The sequence below is a fragment of the Ptychodera flava genome, chromosome 7 (genome assembly GCF_041260155.1).
Source record: "Ptychodera flava strain L36383 chromosome 7, AS_Pfla_20210202, whole genome shotgun sequence".
NCBI lineage: Eukaryota > Metazoa > Hemichordata > Enteropneusta > Ptychoderidae > Ptychodera > Ptychodera flava.
In genome coordinates, this window is record NC_091934.1 from 28,219,434 (window position 1) to 28,246,674 (window position 27,241).

Consider the following 27,241-nt stretch of genomic DNA (forward strand, 5'->3'; position numbering starts at 1 on the left):
AAATATTTAAACGTGTTCGCAGATTCTCTCCGTGGTCCTGTAGGCTGTTGACGGTCCCTCGTATGCGGGTGACATTCGCCTTGGATTCTAAGAGTTTCGACGGCCCAGATCTGAGAGACACGTCGCCATCCCCGGATCATTCAATACCTCGCTCCTAGCGATAAAAAGCCACAGCGGCACAAGAGGCACACGACACGAAGCCCTGGTGGTTCGATGTTTCTTCGCAGCAAAGTATTATTTCAAGAATCATCAGCTGTGAAGAATCGGATGAAAGACGCAGTGTTCCGTGACATAAACAGTTCAACTCTGTAGTTTGACCGATGTATTTTGGGATCCATCCTGTGAACTGATGACTGTTTCCGTCAGCTGAATTTACACCGCAGGTTCTGCAAGTCTTACCCAACAAGTAATAATATCATCTACTTCTATGCCATATCTGCATTTTAAAATACCACACCAAAGGTCGGTTCAAGAACCATATCACCATTCTGGAATGCCTATAGGGAAATACACGTAAGTTTCCATTGTGCTTTATAATTATCCTCAGAAAACAACTCTATTTGCTTATTCATGCTCTGACGAATATAAGAGACCAGATAATTGACTAACCAAGACAAAGCACTGTATAGAATATGCAACGACACAGTCGACAAATACTAGTCCGGACGAAAAGTTACACGTCATGGTCATAAACATTTGACAATGTACACACACAGCAGGCTCTGTCGACTTGAGCCTTGCTACTTTCTGTATAATTTATAATTTATAAACGAAACAAAAAATAACGGAAAGCATACACGTTGCAGTACACGTTGGCAGTACAACCACAAACAGAGGAAAGCTACCTGTACGTATGCATGCTGCGTCGGTAGCTATCGTGTTAGAGTTACGCTACGGCGCACTGTACGACTGAAAACAGGTCAAACCTTTGTCAGTCAACGATCAAGACTCGGGTATTTCCTCTTCGGTTTTGTTCTTTTAAGGTGTTGGGGCAGTTTCTTTGTCAACTTGGGCCAGAAGAGTCTGGTTTGCATTTTCACACAAAAATATTTTGGGTCAGAAACATTGCACCTGTACGTCAACTGAACGAGGAAATGCATGCCTTGTGCTTTTAAAAAGCTTATACCACTCCAGGTCATGTGACCTATTGTTCTTGCCATCCATTTATCCCTGAAAACACGACTGACACCTATTGTTCTTATGCAAAATAAGTAATCAGTCATATTTTATTCATATGTAAATAAGTAATCACCACACTTTAATGAAAGAAAATCATTATCATATCAATAAAAGTGTAGTGATTACTTATTTAAATATGAAAGAAAGTATGACTGATTACTAATTTGCAAGGCAACAATAGGTCAAGTCGAGATGTCTATAGCATTCACACAAATTCAATAACAAAATGAAGACAATTTGTTCAACTGATATGTTATAGCATCACATTTTATAATTCAATTTAAACTTTCTTTGGACCATGCTCAATGTAAGCAACATGATTTGTTGATGAAGACTGTCAATCTTTAGATTCGGCGTCTTCTTGGGTTGGAACAATCTTGTCTGTTTTGTTACATTGTTTTGTCGTAACTTGAGAAACTGGTTCTTACTTACAGATTCCTCTGATTTAACACTAGATGGAGGTGATAGTAATATATTCGACACATGCTTTTGTTGTGCAGTAGACATACATTTGAGGCGCGTAAACCGTCATCTGATCTGTGACCTGTTTGTTCTTTGATAAGCTGCTTATCGAATCCCTGATGGTACAGAGATGTTGCCGCATTCACCTGAAATTATCAAACAAAAGACATATGTGACAAATATCATAGAAATAAGTACAGCCTTTTTGTAACGTTTGTGGAATAGGTGAAAGAAATTATGTGATACTGCCGCACACACAACAAATTGTTTTGGTCAATGGATTTAATTGTATAACTTTACAGAATTCGTTTTGTGCATAAATATTTTAGTAAAAGAATAAATTACCTTGCCAGAATATCCACTGTGCTGGCAGTCTGGCCAAGCCATCTTGCACATTTGCTTTGTGTAAAGACGTATATTCTGGCAGGAGAACTTGATTATCCCTTGGCAAGGGTCATCGATAGTACAATCCCGTCCGGTGTTATCATCGCCAAGTACTTTTTTATAAGTTGAAGTACACATCGTGGATTTTATGCGCTCCGTAGTAGCGGCTGCTCTTATAGGGCAGTTGTCCGTGTAAAATCCACTTTGGTTGTTTTTACATGGCCGTCCATGGAACTCTAGGAAGTCTCTTTGGTCATCAGATCAGACAAGTTGACAAGGTCCACCTTGACCAGTCGAAAACACGAAAATGGTATTGAAAGCCTGATGCATCCACGAGGCAATCACATGCATCTACAGATTGAATTCCTTCCCGCTAGCCAATAGCCAACAAGATAGAGTAAGGCAAGCCATTTTATTTAACCAATCAGACTAAAACAGTTTCCTTCTCCACAGGTGCATTATACCACTCTGTAACCCTTATTCGATGCAGATTTGCAGTTGACCAGAGCCCTTGTCCTACTTGTCTGGGATAGGTCATTCTCCCCGGACTCGCATGCCAGGTGCATAATGACCTCTGTGAACCTTTCGACGTACAATGGGTCACTCCATTCCATTGTTGGTATTCAAATCAAAAGTAGACGATTTATTGACAGTAATTTTCAAATTTTAGAGAAGATTGGCCTGTTTTTCGTGGTATAAGTCGTTAATCGCACCTCGTAGGTGTGCTGTTACAGTTGTAATCACCACACTTATGGTCAGGAACTTGTAAACATCACGAGGCCTTCGGCCTCGTGATGTTTACAAGTTCCTGACCATAAGTGTGGTGATTACAACTGTAACAGCACACCTACTCGTGCAATTAACTATATACAAAGCATGCTTCTGGACACTGAGTCACATCCTAAAATATACACACACTGGAAAAGAATTCTGCACAACTAAGGCTTTCGCACACACTATTGTAATGGTAAAACATCTCTATATAAAATCAGTCGGATTTTCAAATCAGTTGTACAATGATTTTTTTTTCAAACTGTTGATATTTGTTAGCCATATACTTGCGTTTCATCAAGCAACGCTAAATGAAGAATTAATCAGTAAGTTGTGTGTATGTCTGGTTTCTTTTGTAACATCAAGGTTACTCCTACCAACCGTGATAACATCTTGTAAAATCGTATGGAGGACTCTTGGTGGTGTCCTCCATACGATTTACATTCTGTGAGAAAACTGATGAAACTTTAACTCATCGTTTAAATGATTGTGAAACTGTATTGGAATTTTAGGATGGATTATAATGATATGGGGAAGAAATTAGGATTGTCAAATATTCAATATGCGAGACAAATTCTTCTTGTAATGAACGCTTTTCATACTGTTAAACTTTGTTGTACTTGTAGCAAAGTGACATATTTATATATCACGTTGTAAGAAACAAAAACCAGATCTGTTGGTTTACAAAAAATATCTCCAAAATATTCAAAAATAGAATTTTACATAGCTGTAAGAAAAAAAATAAACTGAGTTCACATATCAAAAAAATGGGGACAGTTTTTGAAAATTGTAGCTTAACAATTTTTTACGAAGAAGAACACTTTGTGTAATTGAATCTGAGATCCTTACCTGTTGCATTACCTGTGCCATTATGGTTAAGGGCACATTGGCTGTGGCATTTTGCTGTATAACCGGCCAAGTGTTGCAGCCGGTGATGCTTTAAGAAAGACCATGTATTATATAGATGAAAGACATTTCTTTACCAGCATGTGTTGTATACTTTTAAAGAAACCCAATAAAATTCATTACAAAAAAATCGTATGGAGGAGCGAGAAAGAAGCACTGTACATAAATATTAAAGGTTTGCTGACCTTAGTGAATCGTCCACTTGGACTTACAAAAGATCAGTTGAACGTGGAATACACAAGATACGCTCTGTTGGATCCCGTGACAAAAATGCACGAAGAAACTCGGGAAAGCTGAGCCTGTTGAGCGCATTATATCTGTCATGTCGGTATTCAAACACATTTTGCATGAACAAGACGTGATCTTATCATATCTTCCACTTGTTGGGGACTCCCTTTAAAGCCTTAAAGCTCTTGGAGTAAGAAAAACAATTTTCACAGTTTAAGTTTTACGAAAATCGAAAATTTTATTTTTCCTCATAGAGCTGATATAGGAATGCGGCCATTTTGAATTTCAAATATCGCTGAATACTATGTAATTTGTTTCTCTAGTACTAAACTTTGCACGGTGACCCCTTATTTTATTCTTAAATTGGCGAGAGAGGACACTTTGAACAAAGTTCAAGTCTTTCACTTTCGAGGCGCATACTACCTTAACTATTCGGCTTTAAAGCTCCGTGTGACGTCAGAATTAATAGGGGCGGGGTCAGGGGTTAAAGAGTCGGCAAGAGCTGACCCTGGTAGAATGTATTTTTGAATTGCTAGCTGAAGTGAATGGAATTTCTCTGTGCGCACAGGCTGATCTTTTGAACCCGTGTTGGTGAAGAGATTTTAGGAGGAAGTTTATAGCGCACAGTGATCATAGTGCACAAAGTTTTATCCAAAATAAAAGAGTCGATAAAAACGGAGAACTTTATGGGGCTACTCAATCCTTTACAACTATTCGAAAGGATCCGCACACACAAACGTGGCTATTGCTTCCAGGGTTGCTATACCAACTGAACTCAAATAATCTACACTGTTATTGCTGTATGCCAGCAGCAACACCATGAAAGTATAGGCCCGTATAGTATACTTATGCTGGCAAAACTGTTGTTTGAAAAGTGAGTCTAAAGTGAGCCTAGTTATTGTGCATTTTGAAGTGTATCACACCATCACATACAGAATACATAGTAAGCCTACATCTTTCTGTAGATGGGATGATTTTGACTTAATACATATTTAACTTGTATGTGAGAGTCATAAAAATAATCCCAAGAGGTCAAAAACCCGTTTCCTTAATGTCCTAAGAACGTATGCACAATCCCCCTTGGAACAGCAGTGTCGCCTCGTTAAGGTTGCATGCGCCTCGAAAGGAAAAGACTTGAACTTTTGCTCAAACTTTCCTAAAGGAATATTTCAATAATTCTCTTTTAAAATCAAGACTAAAAATCGGGGGTCACCATGCAAATTGTTGTTAGAGACACAAATTACTCAATATTTACCGATATTTGAAATTCAAAATGTCCACCACCCCTGTGTAACTCCATGGAGAAAAATAAAATTTCCAATTTTCGAAAAATTAAGACAGTGTAAATTGTTTTTACACCAAGAGCTCTAAAATAAATCCCCACAAGTGGTTGATCAGAAAAGAATTGTCAAAGTTTGAGGGTGACCCGAGGTGCGTTGTACCTTAACTGGATGGGCGACGACGAAGTAAAGTAAGACTATTAAATTACTCGGCTTAAAAGCCAGCCTTTGTCGGGTGGATGGTCTATGAAAAGGTAAAAAGGTGGGAACCCATGTGCGGTAAGTTGCATGGCTAGAACACCCTTTGTGTTGTTAGGCTTTGTCGTAACGTTGGTATTGTCGCCATCTTTCGGAACCTTTTACACATTTAAACCATAGACGGTAGAGGGGTCTATGTTCACACTGACGAGGTCGCAGGACTAACGCTTAGTGAGCGTTATACTACATGCCAATCACTTTGATTAGACTCCTTTTGCAAAATAAGTGAATTTGACGGACTGACGCCGAATGCCGACGGAATAATGATTTCAGCCGGTTATCACTTTTGCCCGTTTTTCTAAATCACGTTGATTTAAAAGCAGCGACAACTATTCTCTTGAAGTTGATATTTCTGAGCATGAGATGTACATATTTGATAACGCAAAACAAACCAGTTCTCAGTTCAGTATATATCCGATTAGCTTAACGCAGGCGAATTTTCAGTATCGATCGAGGAACATCACAGCTCCGTACTGTGCGTCCAGACGCACGCGTCCAGCGACGCGCTCGACGCAAAGTGCCGCGGTAAACGAGCCCAGGCAGAACCGCAGGAGACAGGAGTCAGTCCTCTGGGGTGAAAGAGGGGTGGGGTTCTTCAAGTTGTGCGACGGTTTATTTTAGTTTATTTATTTTGACTGTGATATTTCAAATAAAGATTTCGACTCCAAACCGTCGCTGATTGCTTCCTTTATTGAACGCAGCTACCATGGCTCTAGAGGTGTGTCCCTATACTCTACCAGCACATCAAACGTAGCCGTCAATAAGCAAATTTTAAAAGTACACAACACAGACCAACAACAATACCACATTGACAATACAATATGAAGAATGCATTTACAAAACACGGGAGCGTATTCAGTTTTCAAGTGGGCAGAAAAGCAGACCACGACAATGAAGTGAATGAGCCGTGATTATATTTTGTGTGAGTAGGCCGACAACATCGATTGATAGTTGCTTGGCATTAGCAACAGATATTCATGTCAGTGTGGACTAGCCGTATATCCAAGCTGTTATTGCTCGCCGAGGCCAAGGACAACACCCTCTTCATGTTTGAAAAAATGTTTTCATCCTCGATCTCCTGCGCCGTGGTCTGTTGTAAGATGGAACAGCTGACGTTCACGTCATGTTCTCCTCGTTTACTGGCAGTTTGCCATAGTTTACACGAAGTCCAGACGCTCTTACATTAGCATCGCATAAACACTGGTAACTCTTTCTGGGCAGGCTGACTGAAATATAAGCAACGGTACGAACTTTGGGTGTTTACATGAATTCATTTGTACTGCTCGAATAAACTTATTTCTAAGGTTTGAGTGACAAAGCTATCCAATATTTGAGTTACTTGAAATAGGAAAGGTATAAGATTACAAACGTTTTTGTGAAAAGTTTTTCGTTGCCTCCCCATGAACTGAAAATATTGCAGCTCTGGAAATGAATATCTGCCAGGGAGTTACGTCATCACCTCGTTTGCCCGTGTTAGAAGACGTGTATGCAGTTGACGATGTGGAATCTCTGCGATACGTCTGATTTGAACTCCTATGCAGCGATGACGTAGAGCGATGTTCAAAGCAATTTTCGTTCCGATCAAGCGTATTTCTTGTCGTGACGAAAACACGTATGACGTTTCATTCTGTCACACTTTTTAATGCTTTCGAAGTTCAACATCGGCTAATCTATTCGGACCTTAATTTTTGCTAGTCACTATCGTGAAAATTCGATGAAGAAAAGAAAGTATTCAAAATAACCTTGTAAGAGTATAAAATTTATTTTAGTCCGAGACAGAATGTATCCTTGCGGCGATATTCTTGATTTTGTCCCTTTATTTAATCAAATATGCACCTAGAAAGTGAAAGACTTCAACTTTTGCTCAAACTTTCCTCAAAGAATGTTTCAATCATTCTCTTTCAAAATCAAAAATAAAAATAGGGGTTCACCGTGCAAATTTTGGAACAAGAGAAACAAAATACTCGAGATTCACCAATATTTGAAATTCAAAATGGCCGCCATCCCTGTGTTAACTCTATGGAGAAAAAATAAAATTTTCGAAAAAAATAAGCCGGTGAAACGTTTCAGTACGCCAAGAGCTTTAAAACGAACCCCCCTCAAGTGGTATATCAGAAAAGAATTGTAAAAGTTTGAGAGTCCGAATATCTGTCCCCGAGGCGCGTTCTACCTTAATCAAATTTTGACCTAGATGACGCAGCATAAGATAAATGGGCGAAACCAAAAATAGAGGAGCGGGTATCGTTCTGAACAGCCATATGGGAATGCATTATGTAAATGAATTTAACTGCTCGCAGTGACCAATTATTCATTTTAGAAAAATGAATAATTTTGTATTTAGAAGTACAAACAAAGGTAAGGGAATGAAACATGTCAAGAATTAATCAAAAATTATATTAGTTAATTTAAAAATTAATTGAATTGCTTGAAATTGTAAACGTGTTTTTTCCATCCAATTATTTCCATTCCTCACACCGAATGCAGTAGTGTTACATCGGCCACTAATACGTAAACATGTTCAAGCTCCCTGTTTTCTACGTCAGTCCTTCTGCAGTATATGTGTGAATGAAACCTTACAGATGGTCACATCATTATATTCAACTCCTCGTAAAAAGGCAAAACGAGAGCACGAGATCTTGACGACAATTCCTTCCATACAAATGCGCTGCGCATCTCGGACAAAATACACTGCAGATGGTCGTCCTCAGCCTAGCGGTTCGCTCTCTTGACCTCTATTACACTACTGAGGGCAAATCCCATATGGTGAAGTCAGCCCTCCCTGTTCACTGTTTAGGAGTTAACTTCCATCGACGGTAAATATTTAAACGTGTTCGCAGATTCTCTCCGTGGTCCTGTAGGCTGTTGACGGTCCTCGTATGCGGGTGACATTCGCGTTGGATTCTGACAGTTTCGACGGCTCGGATCTGAGAGACACGTCACCATCTCCGGATCATTCAATACTCCGCTCCTAGCGATAAAAAAGCCCACAGCGGTACGATAGGCTGACGACACGACGTCTTAGAGGTCAGATGTTTCTTCGCAGCAAAGGAACCGGATAAAAGACGCAGTGTTCCCGTGACATAAACAGTTCAACTCTGTTTCGTTTGACCGATGAATTTTGGGATACATCCTGAGAGCTGATGACAATTTCCGTCAGCTGAATTTACACCGCAGGTTCTTCAAGTCTTACCCGACAAATGATAATATCATCTACTTTTGTATTTTAAAATACCACACCCCAGATCGGTTCAAGGAGCATATCACCATTTCTGGATAGGGAGAGTACACGTAAGTTTACATAGTGCTTTTACCTCCAGAAAACAACTATTTTTATTCTTGCTCTGACGAATAATGAAAGACAAAATGGACTCACCAAGACAATGCACAATATGCAACGACACTGTCGACAAATAAATTCTTGTCCGGACGAAAAGTTTATACGTCACCGTCACGGACACGGTCGTGTAACATTGTAGAATGTACACATACACATACAGCAGGCTCTGTCGACAAGTTGAACTGTGCTACTTTCTGTATGATTTAGAAGTAGAAGTGGAGGCTACATTTTATAAACGAAACAAAATATAACGGAAAACATACACGTTGCATCTATGCAGTACAACCACAAACAGAAGAAAGCTACCTGCACGTATGCTGCGGTCGGTCGATATCGTTTAGAGTTGCTCGACCCAGCGTTATGACGGCGCCCTATGCGACTGAAAACAGATCAAACCTTTGTCAGTCATCTGTCAAGACTGAGGTATTTTGTCCTCGTTTTGTTCCTTTTTAGGTGTTAGGACAGTCTTTGTCAAGGCCAGAAGAACCTGGCTTGCATTTTCACACAGTCTTCCGAAAGACTGGACTAAGGGTTACGGGTTTCGTATACATCCGCTCCAGGTACAATGGCGCTGTTCATGAGACAGGTCAGCAAGATCAAATTCCTCGGACAGTTTACAGCTTGAAAATAAATAAATCGCAGTGTGCATGCAATGAACGGGTTTTTAGTGGTATTCACATACTCGGCCAGTGGACAAAATTTCGCTTTGAAAATGACATTGAGACCTGATATTTTTATTACATTTTTTTGCATGATCAGTGTTTGAGTCACAATATTCAACAACCAAACAATGACAATACATTTTGTAAAAACAGTTCTCAGTTTGCCAGAGACTGAAGACCAAAGAATATGCATTAATGGAAACTCTGTGACCTTCTTGTGTCATTTCTCCAGCTGCCAGCTTCTAATGAAAAGTTTGAATACGGTATGGTCAGTTGTCAGAATGGTTATTGAAATGATGTCCATTGAAATATATGTTTCTGTTATAATATAAAGATGAATTCACAACAGTTCAGTTTTGTCCTGCATCCTGTGAAAAATTTGAAATTTTGAGAAATTGATGTGGGCGATGGTGCAGTCTGAGAGGTGTTTCAATGTATTTCACACAAAAAATGAGTAACCCTCCCTTCTTCCTCTCCACAGTTGTTCAGCCCCCTTGAAGTTTTCAATATTTTGAGTGACCCCCTCACATTCCTGCGACCCACCCAAGCCGTAAATAATGACGGCTCCCTAATCAGTAGCACGCCCAACAACATATGGTGCATGACCCCTGGACTTCCGTAGCGACCCCGTCGCCATTGCAACTTCACTTTTAAAATCTATCTGAAAACCACGGCCCACATTCAATGTTCAGGACGACTCTAACTTCAAAACAGCAGCGACTACCACCATCGTTCTCGCCGACACAAGCTTTATTACGCCTCTCAGAGATTCCATTGAAATCGCGACTGTAATGGATAAGCACAGTATGCTCAGTTGCAAGATGGATCAACGCGGTCACGGAGGTCAGCCGAGCGTTCACTTTTAGGAAATATAAGCCTCACTAGGGAATTGAGGTCAGCGTGAGTTTTTAACTTTAGGGCTTTCCCATTCAACGGACATGATGCGTGCACTCACTCGTGTGAAAAAAAAACCCACAATGTGTGACTAGTCAGACTATATATTTCGCTCACAAATAGATCTCATGGTTCGAGCAATAGATATAACAACAACATCTCGTTCATATAATCTTGAGTTGTTTTGGTAATCGTTGGGCTGGCTGTTATAGAACTGGTTCTGCGATCACAGAGGTAGGTCGAGCCACAATCGCTTGTGAATTGATACACGGCGGCCACTGTGCAGTATGCACCATAGAAAAGTTTTCTTATACTATAGAGAGTATTATAGCGGCCGTGGGTTGTTCTGCAGAACGACGAACGCGAAGCAGTATGTTACACATGCTATCACTGTATACAAGGAAAGGAAAAACAAATGAGAAAGAGAGAGAGGAAGGTTAAGCTGCAACGAGAGTAAAATTTCACAGATGACCTGCATTTACCACAGCTTACTCTGGCGCTAGGTTCTACTTCCAGTGACTTTCGATGTCTTTTTTCATTATTTTTGTTTACCCTGTAAGATACAATTACTTGAATGGCTCTACTCTACGGTGGCCCCTACACGCCACGGAACTCTACTACTTTTGAATATAAACTCTAATTTTTCTTGTCAATATCTTTAATATTTGTAAGAGATTTTATTTCTCCACCGCAAACTTTTAATTTTGTACGGGCAACTTTATCTTAACATTATCTTAACTTTAACTTCTCGAAAGTAGTTTTAGTTTTAACAATAAACAAAATATGTTTCTCAAAAGTATTTTTTATTTTGTAAAACAAAAGTAAAATTTTTTCAAGATAACAAACTCCCCTACACGTCATGGAAATTTATTACTTTTGAACATAAACTCATATTTCTTGACAATATATTTAATATTTGTAAGAAATTTTATTTCTCCACAGCAAACTTTTATTTCTGAACGGGGAAACTTTATTTTTGGGGTAAACTGTTTTTAAAAACTTTTAACAAAAACACTTTAACTTTTAAAAATAACTTTTACTTTGAACAAAATATTTGTTTCTGAAAAACGTTTTTATTTCGAAAAGAAGTAAAAATTGTTCACAGCAAGAGTTGAAGATTTTTGCTAAGCGCGAACTGAGTTACTTAAATGACATAACCTTATGTTTTTAGAGCAGAAAACTTAAATTCTTAAAGAAAAGTTTTATTTTTCAGGAGTAAAATTAATTTCTTTATGGAAAAAAGATTTTCTCAGACCAGCAAATTGAAATATAGTGAATAAAACTTTTTTCTCAATGGACAGAAATTATTTTCTGAAGACAACAAAACTAATTTTTTCAAGATATATTTTCTACATATGAGTGTGGTTTAAGAATTTGGTAAAACTGAACTGAGAAAGAACGAAAAAGGAAGGATGAAAAAGTCAAACTTACTTTTCTTCAGAGCGAAATTTATTTCTGAGAGGCTAAATATTTCATGTGAGGGCGCAATTACCTATAATGCATAGCAAACTCTTTCTAGCGAGAGTGAACATATTTGGAAGAGTAAAAACATTTTTCCGACGAGCAAAACATTTTGAAAACTATTTAACGGCGGCGGAAGTTAAAGTATCCCACCATGCAACACCCAAGTTTGATGACCCAGAGTCTCCGAGTTGGTAGCCGGTATCAGACAGTTCGTGTTCGTGTCGGCTACATGGACGATCTGCTCTCCGAGACAACCATGACTGACTTCATCAGCGATACGGGCACGCCAGCCCGGCCCTACCCTGCCTGCGTACGATGCTGTGTGTTGGGGCCGTATAACGCCGGGAACTCACAACATCGTACACAGGGCTACGGGCACGCGGGTCAGTTGCCACTTGTCTGAGTCCCCGAAGAACGGTTTTATGTTTGAGTGATTCGTCCTGACGGCAGACGGTGTGCGACGGGACCGCATTGGGGTTCTTCATTAGCTCTGCATTGCATAGCCCTGCGTACACGGTACAGGTCTGTGTGTTCCCGGCGTTATACGCTGGGAACACACAGACCTGTACGCAGGGCTATGCATGGCATGCGGCAGGGCTGTGTGTTACCGGCGTTATACAGTCTCCCACCACATAACACCGGTAACACACAGCCAATGTGTGTGATATTCATTTTTTCTAAGAGGAGAAGCCAGATTCGTGATTTATAGAAACTGAAACGATGAACCGAGCCCGCCAGATTTGACCACAGTCGCGGACTGGTTTTGACTTTCACGTGTGGTTGCGGGGTCAAAAACGTGAAAGTCAACCAGCCCGTAAAAGGCATATCCCGTCCGAAAACACCACAGCTGTGGACCAACAACTACTGTATTGAACCACGCTCGACTGTGGTCAAATCTGGTGGGCCAGGTTCAGTTTCAGTCGAAGACTCTATCAATTACGAATCTGGCTTATAGAAAAGATGACTATCACACAACATAACATTAACAACACAGCAACTGATGAAGGAATAGCTCTGCATGGCAGGGCTGTGTGTTACCGGCGTTATGTGGTGGGAGGCCGTATAACGCCGGTAACACACAGCCCATGCAGAGCTAATGAAGGAACCCAATGCGGTCCATCCCGTCGCACAACGTCTGCAGTCAGGACGAATCACTCAAACACAAAACCGTTCTTCGGGGACTCAGACAAGTGGCAACTGTTGAACTGACTCATTTGCGTGCCCGTGCCCATAGCCCTGCGTACGATGCTGTGTGTTCCCGGCGTTATACGGCCCCAACACACAGCATCGTACGCAGGCAGGGTAGGGCCGGGCTAGCTGCAGTACAGTACGGCAAACCGTCCGACCCAAATACCCAGGTAAAACCTCGAGGTACTGTACTGCAGCTAGGGCCGGGCTAGCGTGCCTGTATCGCCGATGAAGTCAGTCATGGTTGTCTCGGAGACTCTGGGTCATCAAACTTGGGTGTTGCATGGTGGGATACTTTAACTTCCGCCGCCGTTAAAATAAAGTTTTGCTCGTCGGAAAAATGTTTTACTCTTCCCCAAAATATGTTTACTCTCGCTAGAAAGAGTTCTAAAAGTTGCTATGCATTATAGGTAATTGCGCCCTCACATGAAATATTTCTCCTCTCAGAAATAAATTTCGCTCTGAAGAAAAGTAAGTTTTGACTTTTTCATCCTTCCTTTTTCGTTCTTTCTCAGTTCAGTTTTACCAAATTCTTAAACCACACTCATATGTAGAAAATATATCTTGAAAGAATTAGTTTTGTTGTCTTCAGAAAATAATTTCTCGCCATTGAAACAAAAGTTTTATTCTCTGTATTTCAATTTGCTGGTCTGAGAAAATCTTTTTTCCATAAAGAAATTAATTTTACTCTTGGAAAAATAAAACTATTCTTTAAGAATTTAAGTTTTCTGCTCTAAAGACATAAGGTTATGTCATTTAAGTAACTCAGTTCGCGCTTAGCAAAAATCTTCAACTCTTGCTGTGAACAATTTTTACTTCTTTTCGAATAACGCTTTTGAGAAACAAATATTTTGTTCAAAGTTAAAGTTATTTTTTAAAAGTTAAAGTGTTTTTGTTAAAAGTTTTTAAAAACAGTTTACCCCAAAAATAAAGTTTCCCCGTTCAGAAATAAAAGTTTGCTGTGGAGAAATAAAATTTCTTACAAATATTAAATATATTGTCAAGAAATATGAGTTTATGTTCAAAAGTAATAAATTTCCATGACGTGTAGGGGAGTTTGTTATCTTGAAAAATTTTACTTTTGTTTTACAAAATAAAAAATACTTTTGAGAAACATATTTTGTTTATTGTTAAAACTAAAACCACTTTCGAGAAGTTAAAGTTAAGATAATGTTAAGATAAAGTTGCCCGTACAAAATTAAAAGTTTGCGGTGGAGAAATAAAATCTCTTACAAATATTAAAGATATCGTCAAGAAAAATTAGAGTTTATATTCAAAAGTAATAGAGTTCCGTGGCGTGTAGGGGCCACGGTACTACTCTGATTTTTGTGTTGAAATGTCTATCGAGTTCAAATTTGTCAACACAGCTGAAATGGGCATCGTATCCACTACATAGCTAGAAACTGAATTTTAGTCCAAGCTGGAATTTATTTATAAGGATTAACAATGAATACTATACATACATGATGAGTACTGTCTGCAAGGCCAATTCTTTGGAGAATTTATAAAACAAGTCATCATTGATGACACAGTCCCCACTTGTTCATTGGTACTTTGATTACAAGTCCTCGGAGAGCGAGGACAGAGTCATGTTCACTATGTGGGTCTGTAATTAAAATTGCTGCGATACAGATTGGCCTTAATGACCAAGAAGAAGTTCCGTGGTGGTGAAAACCTAACACCAATCAGGGCTGCCACCCTGAATATAAAAAGTCATTAAATAAATCCAGTAGTAAATAATCGACAGGATGTTGCTAAACATTTTTTTCATCCTATTCTAATACTAACAGCTTATCACCTTTACCACATTTCATATAATTTGATGCAGTGCTTCTGGACAATTAGCCTAAAAAAATCCATTATGTGTGCAAATTAGCAATTAGTTTAAAGGATACTGCTCATTGTATTACAGCATCGTGAGATCAACATCTGTACCACGTTTTATCAAATTTGATCCAGTATATCTGGATATATCACTCTGGATAGGAAAGTTCATCAAATATGCAAATTAAACTTTATTAACATGACAATGATAAACGTTTTTATTCACTGTTTAAACAATGTAGGCTCAATATCTGCACCAAGTTTCATGAAACTTGATGAACCATTCTTGACATATCAGCCTAAATACGAAAATTCATTAAATGTGCAAATCAGCAGTTAATTGACATGATACTGCTACATATAATTGCACATCATTACACTACTAGAAGATAAATATCTGCACCATGTTCCATCAAATTTGATGCAGCATTCATCAAATACGCAAATTTGCAATCAATTGACATGACACTTCTTATATATATATATATATATATATATATATATATATATATATATATATATATATTTATTCCCAGAATCAAAAGCAAAACAAATACAAACAAACACTTTGTGACAAAACATTGAGAAAAGGGGGAAAAGGAGAAAGGAAAATAGTTGTCTAGCAACTAGTGAAGTCCATCTCCTTATACAAAAGAAAACAAATATATTCTTAATAATATTCTGGGCAAAACTGTTCACTATACTCAATACATTAAATTAAATGTAATACAGAAACGTAATCAGTACAAATAAATCAAATTATATTAATATAAAATTACCAAAAGAATTCTGCTTCAGGTATGATCGTTACAAATAAAGATATCAATTGGTAACAGAAGAGAAAGAAAAATAACCTGGAAATAACATCACAATTTTCGAGAGAAAAAGAAAAAACTATCACCGAAGATAAAGTTAACTTAGAATGAACATGAAAACAATGCATGACTGGCTAATTTGATGACTGGAGATACATTTTATATTGCCGTTTAAATTGATGTCTATTTTTTATGTCTCTTATACTGCAAGGGATGCTGTTCCACAACTTCGTTTCAGCATACTTAACTGTAAATTGACCTGCTTTGTGTCTGACTTTTGTATGGCTAAGTCTTTCCGAACATTTTGCCTTGTACTGTACACATGTGTGATAGGGGTAAAAAAGTCTAAAAAGGTATCTGGTAGCCTAAAATTCAAAGCATCGTGTACGAAAAGTGCGAGTTGTAATTTATGTTGTTTGAAAATGTCAAGTATACCTAGTTTCTTGAAAAGTGGTGCAGAGTGTGCTGTCCAAGTACTAAAGGTCATGATGCGGACTAGCTTCTTTTGAATTAAAAAAATGTCATTCAAGTATGTGGGACATGTGTTTCCTCATACCTCTAGACCATACATAATGTGAGGAAGGACAAAGGCATTATATAATAGTACAAGGGTAGACTGTGGCACAGTATGGCGTAGTTTCAAAAACACACCATCTTAATGCCTGTACACAGTGTTAGAGCACTAAGAGATTAACATCTGTACCAAGTTTCATCAAATTTGATGCAGAACATCTGGACATATCACTCTAATTGGGGAAGGTTAATTAAATATGCAAATTAAATATTTATTATCATGACACGGATAAACATCTTTATTCACTGTTAAAGCAATCAAAGCTAGAGGTCTGTACCAAGTTTCATGAAATCAATTGAACTATTTCTTGACATATCAGTCTAATTACGAGACTAATATGCAAATCAGCACTTATTTGACATGATACTGCTACATATCATTGCACGCCATTACACTATTGGAAGATAAACATCTATATCACGTTTCATGAAATTTGATGCGGCATTTCTAGACGTATCACACTGATTATGAAAGTTCATTAAATATGCAAATTAACAATTAATTGACATGATACTTCTTAATATTTTCACCCAGTATTGCAGTACTGACATATCAACATCTGTACCACGATATATCAAAATTGATGTAGTATTTCTGGATATAGCCCACTAATAAGGAAAGTTCATTTAATATGCAAATCATAAATTAATTAATATTATACTGCTAAGTGTCTTTGTGCACTATTGTAGGACTGTACCCTGAAGATTTGCACCGTCTTTCATTAAATTTGTTGCAGCATGGCTAGACATATCACCCTAATCACACAAATTCATCAAATGTGCAAATTAGCAATTAATTGACACAAAACTGATATATAATTGCGTGCTATTAGAACTCTGCGTGACCAACCTCTGTAAAAGGTTCATCAAATTTGGCAGTGTCGAACCAGAAATAGAGCTTTACTCACTAGTTATGCAAATTAGCACTAATTATGCATGCTAATCCAAAATAAATAGACGTGCATATGCATCCTACAGTGTATTATCCTTGTACAAAGTTTGAAAAGAGTTTTCTCAATCATGTCTGAGATATCAGCATGGACAGACAGACGGATGTACGGAGGAATACACAGACGCACGAACATGACCAAACCCAGCAGTCCCCGGACGTTGTCTGTTTGGACTAAAAAGGCTTGTACACAAAACTAGATTTAAAGAGGCACTCCCACTTGGTAACATTTTTAAAACACATTTTTTTAATGCCAACGGTCGATATTTGACGTGGCTACTACAGGGATGGCGGCTATTGTTAATTTCCAGTGGCCAGAAAATTTTGGGTAATTTGCTTCCATAACGCCAAATTTGCACAGTGACCCACTATTTATTTTCTCTTGATTTTGAAAGAAAATGTTGAAATTACCGAAAGTCAAGTTTGATTAAAATATTTTCAAGTTCAGGTTCAAGACATGTACAGTTTCTTGTGTGTCCGTTGCGACTAAAATATGACTGTACAATATTGAAATTACCTGTCGTTCATTGTTTATTTCGAAATGCATTTCCAATTTTGATTATTTTTTTTTTATAATTTCTGTTATTTGGTTTTTTTATAATTCCTGTTACAGATATCAAAAGAGCTTTCAAATCTATAACGATCAGAAGAAGAAGCGAACCTGGGCATGACGAAAGTGTGTGTTGATAAGTGAAGGTCCTACTCAACAAAGATCAGCGATTGGTTGGTGAGGTCGATGTCGACAATTGGCTGTGACCCAATGAAACGAAGTGCGCCATTGGTTACTCTACGTACCATTCGGAAAGACGTAACGAAAGAACACTACCTGTGATTTTGAAACACCGGAAACAATATCAAAGTTCTCTCTACCTTAAACAGCTTTTGTATTGTGCTAGGGGTGCCAACTTATGATACTGAAATGCACTGTGGGTAAAGAGTCAACTTCACACAATGGCAAGAGTTTGAGATAGTAATCACATAAATACTCTACAAATGCTGTCACGGCAAAAAATTCTGTGTGTTCGTGAATTAGCAAACCTCATTCGTCTTTTTATCTTTAGCCATTGCTGACATTGCATTCCTAAAACTTTACTTTTGCTTCAGTAAACTTACGTGTTTTACCTGCAGAATCCGCCATATAGCTCAAAGCTGTATTTACCGCCATCTTGGAAATCGCAAAGGATTATGGGGCGACCGCAGTGCTGTTGGAGGAGCAAACTCGGAAACATGTCACTCGAGCCTTAGAGTTCTAGCATATACATCGTACCAGATACTCCGCTAGCCTATTTCCGATCATTTCTTCTACAGAACTACTATGGTCGACCGCCTGGGACTTTTATGACTCACTTAGGTGTAATTGCCAACACGGATTTATCTTGCCATTGCTTCTTTGACAACATTCGTCAAACTGTGAAATTTTAAGATTCGAGGCTAGTCAGCGAACTTTACAGCGCCTTAAATTTGAAATAGTCATCCGGCAAAAGTTTGATACGGAAAGAAGGACCGCTTTGAGTTGTAGATGTTTCCGGATTGTTCGATGGATATCGCTCGGAATTAAAATCAGCCTCGCGGATACATTGGAAATGCCTATAGTCATTGAATCTGTTTCGGATCACTCATAGCCGCGGTCTCAGTAAGTGCTTCCATGACATCATCATGGCCGGTTCTAGAAGAATCATAAAATGCAAGTGTTTGACCTATACACTTATATGGCAGTTCATTCTTTTTGTTTTGATGTATTTGTTTCTTACGAGGCAGTGCCACGATCAAGCATGTGTGTGCCGCGATGCTGATAGTCTTCCGCTCGCCGACAAGCGAACATACAATGAAAATCATGATGGCCACCAATCACGGAGCAACAGCCAAGGATTCGACAAAAATTCCACTCCCGTTGTACTTTACAAAAATTTGACGAAAATCACAAGCATTGATGACATCATAAAGAGGAACGGTAATAAATTTCAATCGATCAAGTGTCCAGGGAGAGATTTATCGAATTCATCTTTTAAAATTCCCGGTTACAAGTACCGACGCAAGCGCAGCGGGAACGCCACTCAGAAGGACGCCCTCTGTCGGATGTTTTCAAAAGCACCCATAGACATTTTAAACCAAGATTCTTGTCCTCTGCGAGAGATGGGAATCGGTCAGTACCTGCCTCGAAGTCGACTTATCACAGATAAACCAAGGTACCGCACATGCGCCGTTGTCGCCAGTTCTGGGTTCATGAAGAATTCTGGATTAGGAGCAGAGATAGGTAGGTAACATCTGAAACTGAATAACAATTAATCCCTTATGGCCCTGTCACACCTTGACGATTTAGCAATCATATGCCAACGTGTGAAAAATTTGGTGAATATGCTGGACTTACGTCGAATACATTGTGGGTAAATTCTATGTAAGTTAAGAGAACGCTTAAGCACCCTGATATACGTCATAGTTGTACGGCGAGGTCGTCGAAATGTTTTGTGCATGCACAAAACTTTTCAACGTATGCCAGCGTATGGCTGATACATCCTGCACACGCGGGCCATAAGTTTCAGGTAGGTTATACTTCGTTGACACACGTTCACACATGTTACTTGTAAGTTACTCACAAGTCAAAATGCGTCGAGACAATTGTCTAGCGTACACAAAACGTATTTTAACCTATGAGTGGGTTATGAATAAGCTATGTATACGCCCAAAATCCAAAAATACATCGTTAGTTCAGCATGCAAGCCAGCGTTTTAGAGAAATTTTGATACGTCGGCATACACTGGCTAAATCGCCAAGATGTGACAGGGCACTAATTAGAAGTTTGTGTTTCGTAATCGAGTTGTAGGATCATGAAATTTTAAATGTACTTCAGTTAAACTAAAAAAAAGTGTGTTTCCGTGATTCGGTAACTCGACATCCCCTAGAAAAACACCCTGTCATTAGAAATGTTTTCGCATTTTAAAAATATTTCTGGTAATTCCCTAAATTTTACCGTATTTTATGGTTTTCAGGAAAAAAATCTCACAACCTAACTACCCTTATTTTCGGAGGCTAGTTACTGAAAACAATTTATTTTTGTTTGGCTCCAGTGCTCTTTATATCTGAACGCTATTTGCTCGAAAAGCAAAAGTGAACGTTAGCAGTAACATTTTGATATATTTTCCATTTCCCCCAATCGTTTTATTTAAAAAGCAGCTTCTAGTTGTCTCCTGCAATGTCACAATGCATAGAGTTCAACTATCGTCTGCAAGGAATTTCAAAATTCACCCAAAGAGACTCAAAACATATACGGCACCGACTCGGAGTCACCTGGCGAAATGAAGACATCACAGTCAAAACGGCTACGCTAAATCCCCACCCTGAAAGAATTGTTCAGGCTTCAAATAGTCAACACAGCCCGCCTATTGGCTGTGGGTCCATAGCTGTGGTGTTTTCAGAGGGGATTCCTGCCTTTTACGGGCTGGATTTGACTTGTACGATTTGGTGGCGGTGTTAAAATCGTAAAAGTCAAAACCAGCCCGTAAAAGTCAGGAATCCCCTCTGAAAACACCACTATACGGACCCACAGCTACCCGTATGTGCAATGTCAAATAACTACAGGATTCGTCTCCACTAGAATGTTATTCTGCGTACAACCTATCAATTAACATTTCGACTCCAAACTTTCCCCTACTTTTTCGAGACTATGTCTAAAATTCTACCTGAATGATTGTGACGACACAATGAAGACCAACTGAACTCGTGGCTTTCACAATTTGATCAAAAAATTAAGAGCGCTGTGACCATTATTGTGCGCCAGCAATGTTTCTAAGTTTTGGCAACCGAGCTCACGTAGTACCATTTTGGAACGTCTAAAGAGGTTATTGCACTTTTTTTGGAAGGCATTTTTTTATATTAAAGGAGTCCAATACTAGCTGTAAATGTTCAATCGTATATTTTAAGAGAAAGAGTTTTTATTCATTTATGTATTTTGGTCAATTTTTACTATTTTATTTAATTATTAATTTATTATCATGGTTAAGTCCAATATCCGTCTCAAAAGTTTGTTCATACGTCTACTTTAAATTTTGAAATATCTAATGCACGTGTCTGGTTACATGCGCTTAAAGATTCCCATGATGCTGTTCTTCGATTCAACGTCGCGCCAGTGTCTGGGTTCGAGAGGGACGTCGGTACCAAGACAACGGTCAGACTGATTAACCAGAAGACGCTAGTGAACGGCTTTCAAGACGACGGGAGGTCAAAACTGGTGGTTTGGAGATCCGGTCTGGGGTATAATGGAGACTTAACGAGGGTCAGTCTGTATATATTTCTCTCCTTATCTCTCTGGCTCTGTCTGTCTGCCTATGTGTACGTAGAAATGCATTATACACACACACACACACACACACATATATACACACACACACACACACACACATATATATATATATATATATATATATATATATATATATATATATATATATATATATATATATATATATATATATATATATATATAATATATATATATACGCAATTTCACGTCAATGAACTATTATTGAACACACATTTTCCAACATTTCTCACCAGTGGGTTATGTCCAACACGCGCTTCTTCGTCAGCTTACAGTGATACCGATCCCATAACATGGTCAAGAGCCTTTTATTAAAAAATGCTCACTGCTATCAAAGTAATAAAAGAAATTTGCAGATCGATGTACAAGTCATAAAGCTAGTTCTGGACAGACCATAGCCAGAATCTTTTTTTTTTCTAAGTTCCAAGTCGACGACTTCTTTCAAATTTGGCATGGCTTGCACACTTTCGTCCCCCGGATTCAGTACTTTTTCTGTCTTTTTCTCTTTCTCCGTAAAAACAAATCTCCAGCAAATAAAAGCTGCAGAATAACTCTGAAGATGAATTTCACGCTGTAGAATTTCCTTTCCGTTTTGAACACTTCCCCAACGAGCTAGTAATGAACCACTGAGTGCATCGGTATATTCACGATGCAAATATTTATTTATTTTATTTATTTATTTGTCATTCATATACAGGCCGATATTTCAGTGTCCAACACTGTTCTTCCAATATCTCCTGTCATGCAAGATGTACAAATCAAAAACCACAACAATTAAGAGAAAATTTACACCAACAGATAAAAATGAAAAGACAACACAATAAAACAAGAACAAATAACTTACATAAAAGCACCAAAACACAAACACACACACAAAATCACTCACTCAAACACTCACTCACTCACTCACTCACACTCACACAAAGTTAAAAGTGTACAACCTTAAGCTTATATTTAAAGGTCGCCAAACTAGGAGCCGATCTAACTTGAGTAGGCAGACTATTCCATATGCAAGCACCATAATATGAAAATGCTCGCTTGCCATATTCAGTTTTCACTTTATGAATGTAAATATTGCCGTTACTAGCATGTCTCGTATTGTGACTATGTATGGAATTTGAAAGATTGAACATTTCTGTCAAATAACTTGGCGCACTATTATAATGACTTTATAGGTTAGAGCCGCTAGTTGGCGCTTCCATCTAATAGATGGACTAATCCAACCTAGGCGTTCATACACTGATTCTGTTCTAGTATCCCGTGGAACCTCCAGTATTAGTCGACCGGCTCTTTTGTGGAGGAGTTCAAGTATGTTCAAATACTTCTGATGTGTATTACTCCAAATACTTGCTGCATAGTCAAAATGTGGGAGAACAAGACTGTTAAACAAAACTTTACGTTGATGTACAGGCAAGAAATGTCTGATTCTAGATAGAAAACCCAGCTTTAACGTAATTTTTGCTGCAATTTTTGTAACATGCATGGAAAAATCCAGTTTAGAGTCCAGCCAAATCCCTAAATATTTGAAATCCGTAACCTGTTCAAGAAAATCTCCTGCAACTTGAATGTTAAGTGATGATGATGAATTTAACTTTCTAACCGTACCGAAAACCATTGATTTGGTTTTCTTGGTATTCAAAGTTAACTTATTATTATCTAGCCAGGTCTTTACTTGCATTATTTCATTGGAAAGAACTTGCTGAATTTCAGAGATTGACTTGCTTGAATAAAATATAGCCGTGTCGTCAGCATACATAATTATTTGACACTGGCTGACACAAGAAGAAAGGTCATTAATAAATATAGTAAAAAGTAGGGGACCTAGGATGGATCCCTGCGGGACCCCATAAGAAATATCCATGCTATCGGAAACAGTTGAATTAAGTTGAACAACTTGTGAGCGGTTTGATAGGTAAGCATGAAACCATTCAAGAGCGGAATCCTGGATGCCATACTTGTGCAGTTTGAGGAGGAGCAGTCCATGATCAACCGTATCAAATATCAAATATGTCCATTTCATGTTGATCTTTATATGTCCAGACACACTGCTCAGTAACCAATTTCTCGATGCATGCATAATAATTAAGCAGTGGGGACTCTGGTATTGAAGATTAGTTGTGAAGATAGAATGCGCCTCGGGTTCATATTCAGACTCAAATTATTACTTTTTTTTGATCAACCACTTGTGGGGGCTAATGTTAAAGCTCTTGAAGTACGAAAAATTTTCACAGTCTTAGTTTTCAGACAATCAAAAAGATTATTTTTCCCCATAGAGTTAACACAGAGATGGTGTTTCCCCATAGAGTTAACACAGAGATGGTGGCCATTTTGAATTTCAAATATCGGTAAATGTTAGGTAAATTGTTTCTCTGTCGACAAAATTTGCACGGTGACCCTGATTTTTGTTCTTGGTTTGGTGAGAGAATGTTTGACTCCTTCATTGCGGAGAGTTTGAGCAAAGTATTGAATACTTCGTTTACAAGACGCATACTACCTTAAAGGTATACTGTCACCAGTTCCAGTTTTGCCACAGTTACCATGGAAAGAGAAAATCTAACCAATCACAGATTTTAAGCGGATGGCCGCTTTTTAAAAAAACAGCGCTCTCACATGGGCATTTTGAATACCAAGGAACGCCCCTTTGACCATATATGGGCATATTTAGGTTATACAGCAAAAACAGGATGGTTGGACAGTCTCATATACATTACGTTTACTTTTTGTACGTAGCATACAAGTTTTGTAGATAACATTGTAGATAAGAAGAGCCGACTCATTTGAGTGTCTGGATAGAACACACAAGGGAATTGATAAATTACTTGTTGAGTTGATAGTAGAGACTGAAGTTAATTAGGACAGCACTCTGGCTAAACAAACCATAATACAATGTATACCTACTGATGCCAATCTTTTTTATAGACACACACAGGATAAACAGTGGAGTGGAGTGTTACATGATTGGTATTTCACTCAAATGAGTCGGCTCTTTTATCTACAATGTTATCTATAGAACTTGTGTGGGACTTAAAAAAAAGTAAACGTAATGTATATGAGACTGTTCAACCATCCTGTTTTTTGCTGTAGGTGACTGTATACTTTATTGAGGATGCTTGCCTGTCCCTCATATCAATGAACGATTATCTAACACACATTCTCCTCATAATTTCTCACTAGTGGGTTATGTCCAACAAGAGATTCTTCGCTGATTTCGTCAACTGGCAGATCGAAAACCCCGATAGGCAGCTCCATCTGATAAATGTGACGTCACAGTGGAGAGCCTGGGATGTCCTCCAAGAGTTTTATCCTAAACCAATCATAGACCACATACCATCAACGGGATTCACAGGTTATCTTTATAGTTGACGATGTTTTTGAATGAGAGACAAGTTTCAAAGGGCCCCAGTAGCCGTAACTTTTGACATTTTTTCCACTATTGTTGATTTCAATATTAATGTCAATTGCAGTTTCTTGTTCTATTCGCCGAAACATGTCAGTATACAGAGCATTCAGGGTAACTCAGCCTGTATGCAAAGCAAACTGCGTTGTAATGGTTAAAAAGCGTATTCAAATCCGGACTAGAATTCGAATGTAAACAATGAGTGCATTTTACACATAAAGACACTATGTTACCAGCTATAACTAGTGACTGTTTCCAACAGACCCACAGGGTACAGGGGGAAGTCCCCTGTACCCTGTGACAAACCTAGTGAAAACAAATCATCCAAAGTTACAGATTCTTGCCCTTGGTTGCTGTTGCTTTGATTAAATATAACGACGTCGGTAAACCTAGTTTTGAACTCATTTTAGAGAAGCTCCAGTAGAGGAACGGACGTTTCCTGGTTAACAATTTATTTCATCGGTCGATTACGCACTATATGTCTACGTTTAAAGGTATACAGTCACCTGTAATCTAAATATGCCCATATATGGTCAAAGGGGCGTTCCTTGGTAATCAAAATGCTCATGTGAGAGCGCTTTTTTTAAAAAGCGGCCACCCGCTTAAAATCTGTGATTGGTTAGATTTTCTCTTTCCATGGTAACTGTGGCAAAATTGGAACAGGTGACAGTATACCTTTAATAATCCTTTTACTAAACTTTTGAACCAGTCCTCTGTCCATACAAGTAAAGACTGCAAGGGCCACATACCGATGCCAACTTTTCCGTTTGATAACCTAAAAAATACCGCGTATACCAAAATATGCCGACTAAACAATAGGGTGTAGGCACAGTCTCCCAGAGAGACTCTGGTGTAGCCAAACTCCATTAATAATAGGGACGAGGGGGCTGTGACAATATGGCGTGACTATACATTGCAACGTTGGTGCCGTATCTTTAGCATAATTATTCGTGGGGTCCAAGGAGTCAACCTTAGCCAATTTCAGCCATTCTTGAAAAACTCACGCTTCTATCGTTGAATCATCACGAGATGTTATATAGTTCGGTGACTTTGTCCCCTGAAAAGAATAAAGAATCTTCAAATACGGATTCTGATTATGTTTGGATCGTCACGTGTTCATTTCAACAAGACTGCGCTCATTGGAGAGGTGATTGAAATGTGAAATTGGCCGTACACGCTATGTCGTGCACCTTTCCAAAACTTTAAGTCGGTTTTAGAATTTCTTCCCCATATGACAGTAATTAGGTGAACTTCTCTCATCAGCATTTTGCAAAACTTTGATACAATTGAGGGGCTAAAACAGCACCGAGGCATTGTAATAGTGAGATCTCGAGTTCATATAACGTTGGAATTGGATGTATGTGGTAGACAACAAAATGAAGATTTCGTATCTTTTTTTTTCAGGCGTCCAGCTAATGCTTGGATTGTGCGAAGAAGTCCATGTGTTTGGAGAAGTGACGGAACATCACGGCAAGTCATATTGTCACTACTACGACAAAAAGACCGACGTCTGTCACCCTAATAGATATCACCCATACGAAGCAGAGAAGGCTTTGCTTCTCCTAATGAACACCGGCACAAAGTTAGACATTAAAAAGCGAGGTCGAGTGACTCTGCCAGGCTCTGTGCGAATGACAGAACTTTGCTCATTACTCTCATGACTCAGAATTTCTTTATGTTTTGTTCATCTTCGTCGAATTTTACACCGAGAGGAGCATCTGCCAGAGACATTTCAAGTTTACACCACTGAATAGCAGTAAGGTTAAGAATTTTCACCGGTGAATGTACAACCTTTTTTCCCTAAAGACCCTTGAACTTAAATTGTGTGAGAGTGGAAACGTGGACATGCAGTCGTTATAGGATGACATCTTTGCCTTCGTTGAGACAGTCGCGTTGTCTGATTAGACCACTGTACGACAAGGACCGTGCGGGATCAAATTCTAACGATATGGTGTGTCTCTATGTAAATAAGCCTATGTACCTGTCAGTCTGCATGGTCTGTTTCTGACCGTCTCTATGTGATATGTATGCTTCTTGCTAAAGTAGTGAACGGTTCTTCGTTTCCAACAGCTATTTTTTGTCATTCGGTGTAGTGTAGACACAGAAATGTGTACATACCGTATACACGTGAAATTTGGGGAAGAATTTGGCGGAACTTAGAAGGACGAGCAACTGCGTGAGGGTCTAATTTCTTGAAATAAAGTACAAAGTTGTATCTCATCGCTTTTTCAAAAATTTTTATTAGACATCGAGACACTTAAGGTAGAATGAGCCTCAGGGACAGATAATTTTTCCAAATTATCTTCTGGGTTACCGCTCTAGGGATCTCATTTTAAAGCTCTTGGAGGCAGAACA

At 38.6% G+C, this 27,241-nt stretch overlaps 1 protein-coding gene across 3 annotated transcripts; it reads left to right on the plus strand.

Annotated features, from left to right (window-relative positions):
* LOC139137179 (beta-galactoside alpha-2,6-sialyltransferase 2-like) lies at window positions 1-27,106 on the plus strand. Of its 3 annotated transcripts, none has more exons than XM_070705156.1 (5): window positions 1-513; window positions 17,788-19,428; window positions 21,260-21,444; window positions 24,664-24,835; window positions 26,291-27,106. In XM_070705156.1, exons 2-5 carry the CDS (start codon window positions 18,831-18,833, stop codon window positions 26,545-26,547), a joined length of 1,212 nt encoding a protein of 403 aa, XP_070561257.1. In that variant the 5' UTR covers window positions 1-513; window positions 17,788-18,830; the 3' UTR covers window positions 26,548-27,106. The 3 variants fall into 3 exon arrangements, with proteins under 3 accessions (XP_070561257.1, XP_070561256.1, XP_070561258.1); XM_070705155.1 differs by lacking the exon at window positions 1-513 and adding an exon at window positions 7,956-8,756; XM_070705157.1 differs by lacking the exon at window positions 1-513 and adding an exon at window positions 10,088-10,361.
* Window positions 27,107-27,241: the final 135 nt, after the last annotated feature.

Bases quoted from the DNA above. Each gene is read 5' to 3' on its own strand.
- LOC139137179 (XM_070705156.1), top strand. From the start codon at position 18,831: ATGGCCGGTTCTAGAAGAATCATAAAATGCAAGTGTTTGACCTATACA. The intron at 21,445-24,663 runs GTCAGTCTGTAT...ATTTCTCACTAG, and splicing joins ATAATGGAGACTTAACGAGG to TGGGTTATGTCCAACAAGAG. The intron at 24,836-26,290 runs GTTATCTTTATA...TTTTTTTTTCAG, and splicing joins ACCATCAACGGGATTCACAG to GCGTCCAGCTAATGCTTGGA.